We start from the raw sequence: 18898 nt of genomic DNA on the forward strand, positions 1-18898 counted from the left end.
ATTTTTCTATTGCATTGTTTTTTTTTACCAGACAGTCCCTTTGGAAAAATCAATGGTGATATACTGCATGGAATGACAACCAGGGTATTTAACTGAACACATATTGAACATTGAGATGCATTAATTTTTGTGTGGGAATTATACTTTTTGCATTGTTTTTGTCAACAGCCCAAGATATAGCAAAAGAAGTGGAGGTAAATGAAAAGATGAGAGCCCAGCTGCAAAGTAAATCTAAACGTGTAAGTACCGTGCATTAAAGATCTACTGTACATGTCCGATTCACTGCGCTTTAAAAGCTGCACAAATTGATTTTTTATGTTTTTGGTCTTCATTTTGATTACATTTTTGATTGCAGGTGATGGTGTTTTCAAAGAACCAAACGGAAGAAGAAATTGACAAATTGCATTTAAATTATCGTAAGTCATGGTCCTTGCCGAACACCATTACTGATCAACTCCAACATTCTGCCACAGATGTAAGAGTAGGGACACAGCACTTAGTGTCTGCTTGTCAAAAGAATATTGGATTGCATTACAAGCACTGCCTCTCCTCCTGTCCTGGAGAAATGTGTCACTTTTCAGTTCAGCAGACCGTCTAGTTCATAACGCCCCTTTCAGGAGCTGTAAACAAACGACTAAACTCCCTGTTCTGCTGTATTCATGAACATCTGCGGCGATAAGCTCAGATTACTGAGAAATGTCTTTGTGATACCCTCAGGACTTCTGGGGGAAGGAAGACCGAGAACAGCACTTTCAGAATTGCTTTAGGCAATTTGAGGTGTGTGTGTGTGTTTTGTGTGTGCTTGACCTTTCCGTGGAGAGTGAGCAGAATATTAATAATGGAGCAGACTGAAATAAATACGGAAGCTTGCAGCCATATAAGTACAAAGATAAATCTACCTGGACTGTCTTGTCAACGTTTGAAGGAATCTTTATCCTTCTGTGTTTTTTCTGTAAGCCCTTTCAAAATGGTCGCACTCATGAATAAGTATTTTGAGGCGAACTGTATTTGTGTCCTCACTGTGCTGAGTCAGACCTTTGTGTGGGATAGATTAATGGCTTGTGCCTAATACATCTTGATGCGTAGCAGTGTCACCTTGGCACGGTGATCTTGTAGTCTAATCACTGCCTCCGGGTCACCTTGCCATGAATAGCATCACAGTGTGCACGTCATGGTTTCTGCAAGTGTGAACTAGGATTGTGAAGAGAGAGGAGCTCCTGTTCATTCTGCTGGTTGCATTCTTTTTTTCTTTTTTTTTTTACAACTTCTGCAGTTTTCAGTGCTGCGTGTATTTATAGATCAGACTATGTTGTGAGTCTGGAGGACGACTGTGAAAGGAACAAAATGCTTCTAAAGCCATTGCGAGTATTGTTCAGTCACTGCTAATGGGTATTAGAACCTGAATGGAAAGGTTTCCATTTATTTGGATATGTCGCCCCTAACAGACACACTCATTTATATTATGCATCACCCTTGAAGGGAGCTGCTAATTTAAAGAGCTTGGCAAGAAGCACAAGCAAAGAGGCAAGGCTACGATTTTCTTCTCAGAAATAGATAAATGTTTGGTTAAGCCAATGTTATTAGTATTTGGACTGGCCACACCCGACTTTTAATTCTACACATCTGTTGTGTAGTGTGTGCTTTTTTCTGTCTGTTAACGATGTACCACTCAGTATTTTTGCTACATTGTTGCTGCTACATATATCTTGAACCCCTTCTGATGTGATATAACGGTGAAATCTGGGTGTAGAACTCTGCAAAGCTACTAAACCACAACCACGAGGAGCTCAGTGGTCCATTATGTTCACCGTTTCTATTCAGTTGTGCTTAATATGCCCTCTATCCAGAGATAAATGAACTGACGCAGGAACTGTGTAATCAACAGGTACAGGTAGGATGGGAACTTTGTTAAAGGAGTGTTGGGATGTGTTAACTTTAAAGGGACTGCTTTTTGGCTATATATAGCAGGACTTCTACGGCTTTGATTAATCATCCATGGGAGGATGACTCACTCTTGTTGCTCAGAGCTGTGAATGGGAGGAATGGAGAGAGGGAAGGAATGAGGACAAATGAGAGTGTGAGAGAGGGAGCTCTCCCTGTTCACATCATGGTTTTTTAATGGGTCCAAGTCCCTGATGAACAACCATGCTAGGCAATTGTGGAAGGCTGGTAGACTTAGAGGAGTAACATGGTGGTTTGTCACACTTTCCAGATTTTTTATATGCAATTTTCACAAGAGGGCATTGAAGAAACTTGATAAAAGTATTAAACATGTCTGTTCTTTTAACTGTATCATCCTATTTTCACCCGGTTGAGAATATTTTCCTCGTGCTTCAGGAGGACAACCACCTCCCTATCCCTGCCCTATAACTTGTGACCCATAGGTTGCGCCGCTGTCCTCCAAGACAAGACAATGCTAATATTTGACTAATGTTAGGTTCACTTAAATTAGAGTGCCTTTTAAGGACTATTGGACTATTTCTGGTTATATTAATTTAGCTTGTTACTTAGCTAGCTAGTTTGCTTTCAAAAGGTGACATTATCGATAACGTTAGCTGGCTAGTTTACTTTCATAAGGACGTTGTAGTTGTGCTTTTATCTTAACTTGACAAGGCAAAAATTAACTTGGCAAAAATTAATCGTCCTTACCATAGCTATCGATAGTTGATATAGTTAATTAGCTTGTGCAAATTCAGTCTTCCAAGATGAGTGTATCATGGAGGTAACAAACAACAACGTGTGGAAAGTGGGGGTACGGTCTGTCAATCATAGCTAATTTACAGTTCTCATTACCACTTTGGGTGAACTTTTATTGTGGGAAATTTAGGCTTAGAAAAATTTTAATGACTGAATAATAATACAAATATGCACATTTGTTTTATTGTTGCCTAAAGACAACTGGCAAGTGTCACATTCAACCACCATGTTTGAATGAAGTTTTTTTTGAAGACTCTGAACAGGTCATCAACCTAAACTTCTTAGGGGAGAGGATCCTCTGTCATTTTAGTTTTTAAAAATATAAGAATTGTGTGTATTAGTTCTGTTGCCCTTCAGACAAGCTGCTGAATGTGGTGCATCTGCAGCTAAGGTGATGCAGTCTCAGGTTTTTTTTCATTATATTATTTTTTTAAATTGGTGTCCCGTCTCCCTGGAGCTTTCCTTTTGTCTTTGTCTTTGATTCTTCCTTACCTGCAAGACAGTGAGCATACCTTTGTATATGCCCAACATTGGTACAAAGAAAAAAAATAGAATTTCTAAAAATTAAATCTGTCTATCTCTTTATCAAGCCAGGTACAGCCATATCCCAGGCTTGTAGGTATGTCCTTAAGCAGGCTTCTATCCACTACATTCCAGAAAATCCACAATAACAATCTTTTTGAACCTGGGAAGCTAGGGCTTGGGTGAGGGAGTAATGGGATCAGTACAAAATTGCAAAATGCCGATATCTGAAATTAAGATGCCATCTTGGCCAAATCCCATTGCTTTAGCATGAAAATTGTGGCCTGTTTTTGAAATGAGGACTTGATAATAGTAAAGCTATTACTGCCTTAAGCAATCCACTTGTAAATACTGGTAGCATATGCCAGTATATATGTTGTTTATTTTCACATACTGCATTGATAGTGAAACATCCAAGCAGGTGTATATTTTTGCAAATGTATCCCATACATTTGGTGTAGACCTGATCATTGACGGGGCCATAATGTGTAGATAAAAGTAACGCTCCTCATCTCTCTATTTCGCTCAAAATACAGAACAAAGAAAGTGGAGAAAGCGACACCCGCCTCAACATATTCTCCTAGCTAATATTGTGCTAACAAGCTGCGTTTCACCTTGTGCCATTATTCAACACCTTAAAAACGGGGCCCTTTTGAAGTTTTGGAGTGCTCTTCAACATCCTTGAAGCAGCAGATATGATGTTTGATTGAAATATGCCTGTGGTTCTTATGAAGGTAAGAAATATTTCTCCTTCAATTAATTTTAAAAACGACTGTGGGCACAGCTGCGACAGGAGCTTTTACTCGGCGGTTGGTAGCCACCACTGTGGAAGAATGCTTGGGAAAACACTCGCCTATCTCGATTTCTGAAAGCGAAGCCAATTTTAGCTTTGTATGGTTTTAATCTGTCACACTTTGAGCCCCTAATGGAGCTTCTTAAGTGAAATGTTTTGCCTATGCTTGAGATCCCTCCCTGCCGTAGCCAGTGCTTTGCATTGGGGTTATATGTGAGAATGGACGTGCTGTAATTAGACCTGTATGTCTCCTTCTCCTGCATGTGCTAGATGTTAAGCATCTGTCTTGCAGCAGAGTACGTACTGTACATGTAGTTCTGTGTGGTCTGCTAGTTTCTACCTGAGGGCGAATGACATGATCTTCTGTAAAATTTGTCAGTAAGTGTAGGCTTTTGGACCGCACAGGTTGTTGCGGTTACCATGTAAACAGTAGCACAGCCCCGTGTTGGTTTGTTGTTTTTTGTTTGCCAGGTTTGCCTTCCTCGGCCTCTGTTTAGGTGGCTGAGTTTTCCTCTGTTGTAATCGGCGAGTCCTCATGAACAGCTTTAGGATTTACACGTCCAAACAGCGCAGTATGAAACATTGGCAAATGAGCCTGGTGACAGCTTGTTATCAGGGCATAGTGACGGCTTGTTATCGAGCATTTTCCTTATTTGACTCGCCGTGCTTTTCCTACATTGTCAATTAATGCCCTTGAAATTACACATTTCCTCCATTAGCTTACATTGTGCTGCGAGTGCTTATTTTTTGCTTGTTATTGTGAACTTTTTTGTGTTTGGTTGCCATAGCAGCAGGACTTAAAAAAGGACTCAAATAAAATATGAGATTTTGTCTGCTTGATTTTGTTTGCTGTCCTAGGGAATCAGACGGTCCAACCACCGTCCGGCCCCCACCCCTCAAGTGCGATTACTTTTTTTTGTGTTTTATTATTCTTTTTTTTTACTCTGCATGATTTTTAATCGCCTCATCTCTTCTGAAATCAGAGCATTTTGAATGGCATCCTAATGAGCTTTTGTTGTGATACAAGGGCTCCCAAAGACTGGTCCCCACATCTGGGGAATAAGTGGAGTGGCAGATTCAATCTTCCTCCTGTCTCAGCGAAGAGCTGAGCCCATGCAAAGTGGGAGATCTCCATCACCACCTGCCTTTTGATGGCTGACATCTGTGTACATCTATATGCATGCTGCAGCCACAGGCAGCTGGTGACTGATGGCTATCTGCTGTATGACATCGCTGGCGGGAAAAGTGGGCCGGGGGTGCGGAGCAGTGATAGCTGATGATTAGGAAGATGATTTCAGCACCTGTGAATACATCACTTGGCTTCTGGAAGGTGTCCCCTGTGACTCAGCTCAGTGGGCAGTTTTGTACTGTCGGTGGGAAACTGCTTTGAGAATGGGACATTACTTCTCTGTGCTGAGGGCTTTGTTCTGAAACAAAAAAACATTTGTGCATAAAAATTGTGCATTTCATAATGAAATACAAGGAATTTACAAGGAACAAAAAGCTTGGTATCGATTAGGTTTCTCACTAGGTTGGGTTTAGATTAGGTCTTCAGTAACTGTAGTTGCTAGTCTAAAATTTGTCCTTGTATTGCATTGCTTTTATACAGTGCTCACTGTTTCAGCCTGGCTCCGCCTACAACACAATATAAAAATTTTAAAAAAAGTTTGTCCATCTCATTTTCATAAAGTATTCTCTAACCAATAAGGTCCTGTGGGGCATTCATCTTTAGTTGTTGCCTATCTGACTAATGCAAGTTTGAAAATGAGAGGTTAAAAAGTAAATGGACGAATATGTGTGCGGCAACAATTTTCTGGTTTGATATATTGATTGGCATTTATATGACATTGTGGTACCTCTAAAGAGGTACTTTGATATCACGATTGGTGTGGGAGTGGAAAGCTCCCATTAGAGGAAACATTAGAGGACAGCGCCAAGATGCAGTTCTCCCTGCTTTTTCTGCCAAATTATATTATTTCAGAAATGTTTAAATAACTGCATGGATTAAAAGGTTTCATTATAAAGTAGCCATACAAACATGTTTACAGCTAAAAATGTGTGATCTAGAGTGTAATTACTATTTAACCAGGTTCAATTTGCTTTTGTTTTTAAAAAGTTTTTGTTTTCCTCGTTACTCAACATCATTATCGAATTGGACTCCGTGGACCACTTGCTGGATTTACAATCAAGACCATTTTTGTGTTGAATATTTAAAGGGCCTCTAGAGATGAGGGTATTATGGTAATGGATGTAAGCTATCTTATATCCCATGCACAGATGCTTATTTTATTTTATTGGCATATAAACTGTAACGTAAACTTAACGTTTTCCGAACACCAAGTTAGCTCACCATGTTCCGAACAGAGCAACTTTGATGACAAATAACAAAAAAATTACTTCCAGATTGTGCGTGCGTGCGTGCGTGCGTGCGTGCGCGCGTCAAGTATAATTCCTTTCGTTTTCAGAAAAACTAGGAGTCACATACACAATCCATTTCAGCATACAGTAACATGGTAATAGTGCTCCACTGTGACATTGTGGTGGGGAAGCTGTTGCTAACGAGAGACTACGAACCAGGCAAGCTTATACGCCAGTGTTTGGACCATCGTGAGCTTTTCGAACACAGGGATGTTGTGCAATTATTTGTCGTTTTCTGTATAATTATTGGTCCAATTCAAGTGTTTTAGTGTCTGAGATGGTCAATAAGCAACCATAATCATAAACCACATTTCTCAGTAGAAAAATACCGTTAAAACGGACGTTAACTCCTGGTGGAAGCGGCCGTTTCCCTGTGTTCTGTTTGGGGCATGGTGAGTTTACGTGAAATAAAAAACCCAATAAGGAAATGCTGGCCTGGGGCTTGCATATCAACAAACCCATAGACCCGTTAGCAGGAACTGGTTCTGTTTATTCTGGCCTTGTGTCTGAAGGCTAGTCTGTAATTCCCTTGTGTTCTTGGGCTTAAATCCACACTAACAAACCCAAATGCAGCATATTGAGTCATGGTTGTTATTAAAGAAAAATGCAATGTGTACTGCATTATGCCCGATTACCCCCCGTCGCAGAAGCACCGGAAAATTAGATTCTTTCCAGACTGCCAGGAATGCTGGTTTCAGTGTGAGATAGTTCACTCACCCAATAGATACTGCTTTTGTTTATAGGAGGTGTGTGAGGCTCTTTCTGAGCAGTAGGTGCATGCCCCTTTCTGAATTCTCCCAGTTGCTTGAGTGATATTGGAGTAAATGGTCAAATATCGCAGGGTTAGACTGCCACGCGTCTAATTTATTTAAAGCTAGTTTTGGTACGTATTGTGCATTGTGAGGTTTGTCATGCTCCTGTGGGCAATCCTACTATGAAGTGGGAGGGAGAGCGCAGCAGCAACTCTGAACAACGTTTTATAATAACAGCTGATAAGGACTGGAATCTTCATCCCTGAGCTCCCTACAATCTTCATCTTCACGCTTCGTTTCTCTCAGCAATTGGTGACATGGTTGAAGTGCTTCAGCCTAGCCTGTTATTGATCTTTTAGCGTGTGTGTTACTGCGTGAGCAGTGCAGACAGTACATGTCTGTTCTTCCTCAGCTCTTGAAGTGCAGAATGATTATGGCTGAGATCGCAAGTGATCACCATATCATTATGCCATTTACACTGCATGTGCAAGCTGGTGTACGCTCAGACAATAAGTCCTTGTCTGAACATCAGGTCTCTTTAGCGGGAGCACATACAACTGAACATGCCGAGCAGTTGGGAATAGGAATTGGCTGTATTTGATGAAATTACTTATCATGACATGAATCATTGCAATGTAATGTTACTAGGTATAGATTTGGGCTATTTTTGTCTAAAAGAAATGCGCGGAAATTATATTCACATGGAATGTGATTGAGTTTTGGTTCACTTTACTGCAAACAGTGCTGAGCAATGAAATTACATGTGTTTCCATTCCTTTCTCTGCAGTGGTAATGGTTGAATGATTTAATCTTCATGACTGTAATCATAATTACACAACTTTTTCTTTTAAGTTCAAATTTATTTTTACAATTCTTTTGAGACTGTGCATAGTCATGCTTATTGCATTTAAAAGAAAACCATGTTGTACTGATTACAAAGATTTAATGTTGTGTTTTTCCTACTGCCAAACAATATCCATCTGCTTTGGTTATAAGCTTGGTTGCTTCATTTTATTTATCTCTTACACACCTAATCTAATAGCTTTGTCTGGATCTTCTGTAGTGTAAGCCTTTTGTTCTGCCTACTGGCATCATTATTCCTTTTAGATGTAACATCTGTTTTTTCAGATGTAGGCTGTTCTTCAATTTGGACAAATCTAGAATGTCTAAACAATGAGCTGTAAAGCTCTTGGAAAGGCCTTTGTTTTATTTGTCATGTTTCTTGTGAAGGCTAACATGGCCTCGTATCAGACTTTCCTGGTTCCTCAGGAAAGAAGCATTCTGCTAATAGTTGCAAGGCATACGTTAGTGAATGTGCTGTATTTTCTTTTCGAACTATGCCAAAGTATTCTTTAAAAAATGTTTTTTTTTTTTTTTTTAATGCTGCATGACATACACCTGAGATGTGGTTCATACCAAGCCATCTCTTTGTGGGGTATGTCTTTGGTAGAAGTAGTTTATGAAAGCATGTACATATTAAGCTCTGAGGATGCAACTGTGGCATTATATTTGGAAACGTTGCTGTTTGAGTTTTTCAGCGCGCATTTTCGGTGCATTGAGCATCAGGGTGAGCTGCAGTGGATATGGAGGAAATGCATGAAATCTCAAACCATGTAGATAGATAGTACCTTTTGGAAACGTACCTTAATTTCATTTTTGTGTGAACCGCCCCTTTAATCATTGAGGTCTGTTCAAGCTAATCAGATGACTTCAGAAATCAAATAAAGATGTACTGTCAAATGCCAAGGCCTAATTTTGAATAATAAATTCCATCTTCCAGAGGTGGCAAGGGGAGAGCAAGGAGAGGGAGGGAGAGTGCAAGGGGGAGGGTCACAGGCAGGGGGAAAGGGAGATTATCTTAATACACTTCCTTCTTCCACACACACACACACACACACACACACACACACACACACACACAGTCTCGCCTTGCCGTTTTGCATCCCTTATTGTATTTTACTGTTGTGTTGACTTACTGTTTTTGTTTCATTTATGTTTTTTTAATTTTTTTTTTATATATATGCCGAGTGTCGGGTATATAGCTGTGAAAGGGTTGGGAAAAGTGCTATAGAAATGTAGCTATTATTACTATTATTATATTATTATGCCTCAAAGGCCTATATAATCATTTGGTTACCAACTGTCCGTTTTGAAAAACCACCGAGCTTAGAAAAGAATATGTAGAATACTCATTTTTGGTGGTATTGTCATGATATTTGGACCAGGATTTGATAGACCTTAAGGCACTAGCTCCATTGTGTTTCTAAGCTGACCAGGCACAGCCAGAAGGGTTTGTATGCACAAAAAAAAAAAAAACTTGTCCAACAAAAAACTTCCATCGTGTTTGGCTTTTTGTTGCTTTGTTTCAGTAATATTTAGATTACTTATGAGTCAACTTAATGACTCTAAACTCTTGGACAATAAACTCCCAAGGCTAACAGTACCTTTCAGAAGATACCAGGATTATGCCTGTTTTTATTTTGGGTATATCATTTTCAGGCTTGTGTTTAAAGAAACAGATGGGGCTACAGATGGGGTTAAACAACCACATTCATATTTAATGAACAGTGTTTTTATTTTACAGCATTTTGCAGACAGTTCTAAGCTGAAAAAGAGCACATTTTTGTTGCAGTTCTGTACAGCCTGTCACACCAAGTTTTTTTGCCACACATCGGAGAATGCATTGTGTACACTGTTACCTGTAACCATATGTTTAACACACTGTCCTGGTTGATGTTTTTTTTAATCATATAAAGGTAGTGTGTGCCCTGTAATGCCAGATAGCCCCTTTGCAGAAGCACAGTAAAATAGATTTTTCCAGTCAGTCTGAGGAATGTTGGTTTCAGGGCACACAGTGGAGTTGCCCGGGAGACCATGCCTTTGTTTATGGGAGGTGTGTGTATCACACCGTCTGAGAGCATCAGCTCTTTTTCAGGCTCTTCGTGACTCCAGTGGAATCTTAATGAATCATTTTTAGAGGCAAGCTAAAAATAAAAATGCATGTGCATGTATATTATCTGCCTTCAAGGGCTTCAGATGAAACAAGCACACTGCAGATAAAGGTGTAAGTTCTTATTTTTGTTACTTTGTTTAGAACTTTGTTTTTTTTATTTTTTTTATTGTGCTTTGCACTGATTTGAATCAGACTATATGGAGGCTGACTGGATGGACAGCCACAAAACCGATGTAGAGCTTTGTTGTATTTCATGGCCTATTATACAGTATGTTGGTGGATACTTAACAGAACGAGGTGCTAACTGAAGTGTGGTTAACTGTGCTGCACATGTCCCTGCTCGACCTGTTTGTGCCAACCATTGCTAAGATATGCTTTTCAGAGAATTTCCAGAACGTCTCCTCACTCAGCTGTTTAGACTCTCCCCTTTTAATTAGCTAAATGCTAGGTGTTTGGCTTGTTATTTCACTTTGAGCTTCTGACTGCCTAATGCACAAACGCATCTTATCCCTCCCTCAGGCAAATGCCCATGTACTGTATTCAACTTTGGTTGGATGGTGAATCTTTAATCTGCCACTGTTATACCTTTTAAATTTTATGGTTCTGAAGTCTCCAGAGGTACCAGGGCTTACCACACTTGGGCTGATTTATCCACCTTATGAGTAAGATTCTGTGACCTTTTTTGTCTTCCAGGGAAGCAGCACAGTGTTGAGTTTTCTCGCCTCATTGACCAAGTCAAAGGTCACTGGGAGGCATCCAAGAAGGCTTGTGTCAAAGAGGAGGTGCCGGAAGGAGCAGGTGAAGAGTGTCCCGCAGGTATAGCTGAGCGCTTCAACATACCGAACAGGGCAGTGGGGTCAGAGCTTCAGTTCCTGCTTCAGCTGTTGTTACTCTCCAATTTGGCATGAAATTCTGGGTCTTGTAAGCCATTTCACATTCAGAAACAGTTGCTTTTATGGGTAATGAGGGCTTTTGTATTATCAGTATATGGCTCTGTGTATGTCACATTATCAGAGCTCTCCTGTGAATCAGGAGACAGATTTTAAGTGGCATTCTTAGAATTTACTTTAATGGTGTTCCCTGGAATCTTTCTTGCATTTTTTAAAACTGGTTTGGCATTTATAAAATACCATTTTAAAACTTGTGTAAATGGAGTATTATATTTTGTGTATATAGTCTGCATGTCCATAAATTTTAGTTTTACTTTAGATTACAGTAAGTATAATTTACTTTTTCATTACGTTCCCATGCTTTCTGCAATTACAAATTGTAATGGGTGACATTGAGTTCCACTGGGTGTAAATGGTTTGTAGAACATTCAAATGGTTTAAAGTAAAATGCTTTCAGCCATTTCACAGAAGGCAAATGCAGGAAAATAACACACTGCAAAATGGTGGGTTTGTATACATAATCGTAACCTTCTAATTATTTTTTTTCATAGTACTGTAAAAAGCCCATGGTTTGTTGTTGTTTTTAAGTTGTGCACATTTTTGATATTTTATTCCAAACTGAATTGTAGTTTTATGTGTTATTATTTTCAAATAATGTGTAAATGCAGATGAGCTTGGTGACACAGCCCCGTGCGTGTTGAGGGTCGTCTCTGAAGATCGAGCAGAGGACAGGGACCCCCCGCCACCCCTCAGCCCTACCTTCAGTGACGTCTCAGTCAGCAGGTACGAGCGTGTCTTCCTCCTTCATCAGTCTTTGGCATCATCCTCATCCTCATCAGCACCAATCCTCAATATTTTTTTGGCAGCGACATTACCGTATGCCTGTGTCATCCAAAGTACAGATTTATGTTTATTGATTGTAATACCTTCAGTACATACAGGAATTATGATATGAAAGGAGAATAAAGTTTTGGACAGTTTCACAGATTTGTGTAACATTTTTGTAAAGTACAGAACATGGTGCATGTTTTTCAGTGATGCCTCTAGAATATGATGTTTAGGGGTTATTCATTGGCCATTGCCTGGCCTTGTTTGCATAACCAAATGCAGTCTGACATTGAGACTGTGACATTACTGAATCAGGCAGCACATCATTAAACATACTGCCGTGTTTATGTTTGTTGACAAATTACATTAAACTGCTCGGTGAGATAAAGCTAACATTTTTGTAATTACAAAGATGCGTTTTATGGAGCAAAACCTTTGCAGTAAAATGTTGTTCAGTGGACCCCTGGAGAAGGATGCACTAAAGACGCCTGTGACTGTGTTAATGGCTTCCCAGTGACTTTGAAACGGGCTTCAAAGAGGCCTTTAATCCCCCAAGATTTTTTCTGCTCCGGTCTCCTTGGATTTATGAATAATCAAGGATGAAGTCAAATTACCTGTGCTACCAAACGAGGCAGTGTTATTTGGTTCTGGGAGCTGAATTTGTAGCCTTTTTTTGGATTCTACTTCCGCATTGGATTCACGGTTTTCCTGTGTTAGAGCACCACATTCAGGGACAGATGCTAAATAGTACACTCAAAATTGAAAAATGAATGAATCAAAATGTATTTGTAGTGCTTTATATGTTTAAATGCATTATTGGTACTCAAATAAAAATTGGTATTGGTAATTTTTTTTTATAAATTTTTTTTTAACGAATCCCCAGTTTGACTTAATACGTTGGTTATTTCTTTACTGTTAGTCATTTTTAGCTCTCTGCAGTTCAGATTTTGTGCTGGTTCCCATTGATTGACTGTGTCAGCAGGCACTAGAGATAACGCATGGAAAGATTTCCTTAGTTGATAGTACTGTAAATGGCAGGTATGGGGTCTGTTCCCTGGGCGATACTAAACTGGGCATTTGTTTCCTCTGTGCGTATAATCTGTTTTTGTATACCCAGTCCTTTATCTCTAATGGTGGTATTGAAATAATAATGTGTGGGCTTTTATTCTGAATGGATGCATCGAATAATAAAATTCAATATTAGTCTTCCAAAAACAAACTGGTAATGAGACCTCACTGCCGTACTCAGCCTGCCATGTTTGCCAAGGATCGTGGCCTCCAGCCAAACATTATTTTTCGGATCATTTTTTGGAAAAGTGCCTAATCTTTTCACAGATGGATCTGAGGCTTGGAAAACACTCAACAGTTTGATATTTTGTTGTGTAACAAGAAAAGACTTAATGGCTTTAGGGTATATTTATATATGTGTATATACATTGGTTGGTTGAGGAATCAGAGCCCTTGAAGTGAGAGTTTGATAATAGAATGTCCTTCTGTTCACATCAGCAGCCGGCATTGCGGACTTTACTTACATCTTAAAACTTTACAAAGGCCCAGAGAGATCTATTTTTTTATGAATACAACTTTACATCTGCACATTACCATGATGACATAACCTAGAAGTCAACATATTATCCAGAATATGCTAATCCCTTTTCCATTATAGATTCATACTATATGCTTATTTGTGTATTTTGTTTACTTGTCAGAGTCTGCGTGCAGTTTTAATTTTAAGAAGCTAATACATCTCCAGTCTCTGCGAAGCATTACAGATAAAGCAGCACATTGCATATACAGTACGTCCGCGTTGATTTAAATTATCTGAGTAAGACCGTTGATAATGAAATGAGGGCAAGGAGATGTTTTTTTGGGAATCTGTCCAATTTCATAAAACCGATTATTTTTAAGTCGGGGAAAAATGTGTGTTTGTAATGTAAAATGCTGTATGCTGGCCCTCCAGCAATACACTAAGTGCTTTTGAAAAAACATTTTTCCATTCTTTGGAATTTTTGATAAATAGTGAATACAACTTAAGTCATGAAACTGAAAATATGAAAATGAAATATAATAATTAAGCAGATAACTAGCAGGCACTGGAATGTCCTAGTGAGTGCTGGGTTCACCCTAGGTTCACCCTTCCACGGTTTTATCCACGTTAATATATCCATATTACACTTTGCCAAATCCAGCGTGACAGATTGGTTGTTTGATTTGGTCCTTGCGTTGAACGGAGTGAGTCTCATTCCTGAGAAAGCTGCTCTAAAGTCCCAGTGTTGAGAAAATGACCCCGCATCTCATTTCCCTTTGATTACGCTTGCGCTAAAGGATTTGCAGTTTGTCTTGAGGAGAGGGAGTTATGAACTGCCAAAGCCGTAACCTTTTCCCCTCCTGATCTTCTGAAGTGGTCTTGAAGACTTGTTGAGAGACGAATGCCAGCATGTTTGACTAAGATGAAGAGCAGTCTTCTCCCATGCCAAAATGTGCTTCATGTTTGTCTAATACATGGTGCTCGTTTAGAAGCCATACATTTATATGATCTGGATTAATATTAAGGGTATCATTGATTGACTCTTCTTCAGATGTATTCATTGTGAATGAGCGTCTTGATTTCCAGGCAGGGGATGAGGGCTTCAGTTCTTTCTATTCCATAAGTGGCCATTCTTGTAGCTGTCATTGACTGGTGCTGATCATCAATCCTTTTTGAAAGTGTAATGTGCAGAACACTTCCCCACACTCCACTGAACAGTGCTCAGGTGTTATTTATGTCTACTGAATGTTTTAATTTAGGGAACAAGTATGAAACTTGCTGATTGCTTGAAACTGCACACCTCATTGCCTGAACATGAAGCTGTAAATATCTTTTTGGATTATATTTTCAATCATGGCTATATTTGTATATTTTATCTGCTGCGCTTCCTACTGTAGCCGATGTCTTGTTTTCTATTTAATGATAAAATGTCCTTCTCTTGGCTATGATTTTAGCCCTTTTAACACAAATTCTTTCCATAACATTTTGTCCTAACATGCACATGATATTTTACTCATTGTACATCCAGTGTACCTTGCAGTACCCCTGTTTTGACAGCTTGGTAAAGCTGGGAATCTGTGCCAGTAGGTTGGCTGTTTTATAGGGTTAGAATACTGAATATACGCATAGAGCAGTCAGCTGTATTCTGTTTGGCACATAGTAAATTGTGTTTCTTGTGTCGGATTGTATTTCTTCTCCCACTTCTGGTAGTCTGCAATGCTAAAGAGATAAAGATGAAGGCTAATCAGTATTCAGTCTGTTCCTCTGCTCCCTCCCTCCCTCCCCTCCTCTCTGTCTCCAGTGTTCTTCTCTACAGTAATCCTAATTGATTGCCTGATCATCTCTACTTGCTCCTATAGCTTCCTGTGTAACACATTATCCTCTCACAGGTCCATATTACTGTAGCAGCATCATTGTGTTGATGGCACCACTTGAGTGTGCCCCTGCATTAGCACTGATGGCAGGCAGCAGTAGCTCTCAGCGTAGCTCCTTTTTTAGACTGAAACAGTGTGCGCTTTTGCGCTAAGCCCTTTGTGTGCTGAAGCTGATGGGAGAGCCTGTGAAGTGGGACTCTGTTTCCCCGCTCCACCCCAGCCTTCCCCCGAGGCCGTGTTACAGAGCTCACACGCCCGGTTAGGTCGTGGCCGGAGACCTGCCGTGTGGGAGTCCTCCCTCGCGTCTCCTCTTGTGCTTTTCATTACGGAAGCGCCGCCGTGTGATCCTCTCAAAGCCCGGGCCTGTCCACCAGCTCCCCGTCCCTCTCCTGGCTACGCACCACGTACCCCGCGGCCCATACGCTGTCTGCAAGCTCCTAAAATCCGTCTACAGACGAGCCCTCGGAAAACAATGATTTCCACGTGTGCCGTTTGAGCTCCTGCCCTCTGCTTTGCCTCCACTTGGCTCCACTGAGGGGCGCCAGCTCTGCTCACCCGGGTCTCTGTGCTGTTCGGGCCTTTATTCTCCCAGTGCAGGGCGAGGGAGGTGACCGGTCTCCATATGTTCTGTTACGGCTTCCTTTGTCCGGGTCTGCTCTTTCAGTTTTGGGTCCATGCCATGTGCCTGTTAATTCTCTGCTGTATGTATTGCTGTTCGTATGTGCATTTTTCATAATGATTTACTGATCCAGTTCCTCAGATGCTCTCTACTGTTGATGAAGAATCTCCTTCATGTGTAGTTGTTGGGCATGTGTGGCAGTTATTGGGGAAAAAGTAAAGTAGGCACAAAAAAAGTAGAGGCACAGTTCTAATGACTTGAAGAAGATTACGGAGTAATATAATAGACTGTTGAGTCAATTTGCGCACATGCTCACGTGTGCTTGTATGCTGGTGTTCTTGCATGGATGTTATGGATTTGTTCTCAACCTTGATTGCATTGCCATGCTACACATGCCCATGTATTGACCCCACAAGTGGTCTGTCTGGTCCTGAGTGACACTCCAGTATTTTAGCTCAGGAGTGGGTGCTGCGCATGTCGCTGGGATATGATTATGTTATGTTCAATGCGATGTGGAGTGGTAAGATCCTCTCATATTGCTCAGTGGTAGATCCTCTCATAATGCTCAGTGGTAAGGCCCTCTCATAATGCTCAGTGGTAAGGCCCTCTCATAATGCTCAGTGGTAAGATCCTCTCATAATGCTCAGTGGTAGATCCTCTCATAATGCTCAGTGGTAAGACCCTCTCATAATGCTCAGTGGTAAATCCTCTCATAATGCTCAGTGGTAAGACCCTCTCATAATGCTCAGTGGTAAGACCCTCTCATAATGCTCAGTGGTAGATCCTCTCATAATGCTCAGTGGTAAATCCTCTCATAATGCTCAGTGGTAAGGCCCTCTCATAATGCTCAGTGGTAAGGCCCTCTCATAACGCTCAGTGGTAAGAACCTCTCATAATGCTCAGTGGTAAGGCCCTCTCATAATGCTCAGTGGTAAGACCCTCTCATAATGCTCAGCGGTAAGACCCTCTCATAATGCTCAGTGGTAAGGCCCTCTCATAATGCTCAGTGGTAGATCCTCTCATAATGCTCAGTGGTAAATCCTCTCATAATGCTCAGTGGTAAGGCCCTCTCATAATGCTCAGTGGTAAGGCCCTCTCATAACGCTCAGTGGTAAGAACCTCTCATAATGCTCAGTGGTAAGGCCCTCTCATAATGCTCAGTGGTAAGACCCTCTCATAATGCTCAGTGGTAGATCCTCTCATAATGCTCAGTGGTAAGGCCCTCTCATAATGCTCAGTGGTAAGACCCTCTCATAATGCTCAGTGGTAAGACCCTCTCATAATGCTCAGTGGTAAGACCCTCTCATAATGCTCAGTGGTAAGGCCCTCTCATAATGCTCAGTGGTAAGGCCCTCTCATAATGCTCAGTGGTAAGAACCTCTCATAATGCTCAGTGGTAAGGCCCTCTCATAATGCTCAGTGGTAAGGCCCTCTCATAATGCTCAGTAGTAAGGCCCTCTCATAATGCTCAGTGGTAAGAACCTCTCATAATGCTCAGTGGTAAGGCCCTCTCATAATGCTCAGTGGTAAGACCCTCTCATAATGCTCAGTGGTAAGACCCTCTCATAATGCTCAGTGGTAAGACCCTCTCATAATGCTCAGTGGTAAATCCTCTCATAATGCTCAGTGGTAAGAACCTCTCATAATGCTCAGTGGTAAGACCCTCTCATAATGCTCAGTGGTAAGACCCTCTCATAATGCTCAGTGGTAGATCCTCTCATAATGCTCAGTGGTAAGGCCCTCTCATAATGCTCAGTGGTAAGACCCTCTCATAATGCTCAGTGGTAAGGCCCTCTCATAATGCTCAGTGGTAAGGCCCTCTCATAACGCTCAGTGGTAAGAACCTCTCATAATGTTCAGTGGTAAGGCCCTCTCATAATGCTCAGTGGTAAGGCCCTCTCATAATGCTCAGTGGTAAGACCCTCTCATAATGCTCAGTGGTAAGACCCTCTCATAATGCTCAGTGGTAAGAACCTCTCATAATGCTCAGTGGTAAGGCCCTCTCATAATGCTCAGTGGTAAGGCCCTCTCATAATGCTCAGTGGTAAGGCCCTCTCATAATGCTCAGTGGTAAGAACCTCTCATAATGCTCAGTGGTAAGGCCCTCTCATAATGCTCAGTGGTAAGACCCTCTCATAATGCTCAGTGGTAAGACCCTCTCATAATGCTCAGTGGTAGATCCTCTCATAATGCTCAGTGGTAAATCCTCTCATAATGCTCAGTGGTAAGAACCTCTCATAATGCTCAGTGGTAAGACCCTCTCATAATGCTCAGTGGTAAGACCCTCTCATAATGCTCAGTGGTAGATCCTCTCATAATGCTCAGTGGTAAGGCCCTCTCATAATGCTCAGTGGTAGATCCTCTCATAATGCTCAGTGGTAAGGCCCTCTCATAATGCTCAGTGGTAGATCCTCTCATAATGCTCAGTGGTAAGGCCCTCTCATAATGCTCAGTGGTAAGACCCTCTCATAATGCTCAGTGGTAAGACCCTCTCATAATGCTCTGTTTTGGTGATTGGAGTTGAATGGCTGGCCCAGCAGGGTTTTGGCGTACTCTTGCAGGGGCAGTCCGATGAACTCAGCTGCTTGTTGCTCTGCTTGGGGTGGCCTTAGCTGGCGTTAGAGCAGGCCAACACTCCATTTCACTTACTTTGCTGAAATGAAATAAAAGCAAGGGTGATTTAAACGCTTATAAACTGTGTTTTTTGTTGCCTTTTTTTCCAGCTCCATTTCAGATGTGTTCAGTGTTGAGGCTGACAGGAACACAAGTAAGTTATTTCTTCATTTTGACTAATGCTCACTAATTAGCCTTGTTTTACATGAACTACTTTTCATTCATCTGAATCTGTTTAGGCACATTCCATGCAAGTCCTCTCAGCCCACAAAATCTCCAGCAAATCGGCCAAATTTAATTGACTCAAATATCCTGTTGCAACAACAGTTTGGATGACTATGATTACAGATTTTAAGGAAAAGAATGTGGGGTGATGTTGCCCTTTTCTCTAAACATACTGTAAACATCAGT

The 18898-nt window shown here is 40.9% G+C and overlaps 1 protein-coding gene across 2 annotated transcripts in view; it reads left to right on the forward strand.

Annotated features, from left to right (window-relative positions):
* Nucleotides 1-18898, forward strand: part of rad18 (RAD18 E3 ubiquitin protein ligase) — a 46077-nt gene that overhangs the window by 18976 nt on the left and 8203 nt on the right. For both annotated transcript variants that reach the window (XM_061220543.1, XM_061220544.1), the window contains exons 8-12: nt 169-239; nt 356-416; nt 10829-10951; nt 11694-11808; nt 18598-18641. In XM_061220543.1, coding sequence (XP_061076527.1) covers nt 169-239; nt 356-416; nt 10829-10951; nt 11694-11808; nt 18598-18641 — 414 coding nt within the window. The remainder of the gene's footprint in view (nt 1-168; nt 240-355; nt 417-10828; nt 10952-11693; nt 11809-18597; nt 18642-18898) is intronic.

This window comes from Conger conger, chromosome 14, assembly GCF_963514075.1.
Source record: "Conger conger chromosome 14, fConCon1.1, whole genome shotgun sequence".
In the NCBI taxonomy this organism is placed as follows: Eukaryota; Metazoa; Chordata; class Actinopteri; order Anguilliformes; family Congridae; genus Conger; species Conger conger.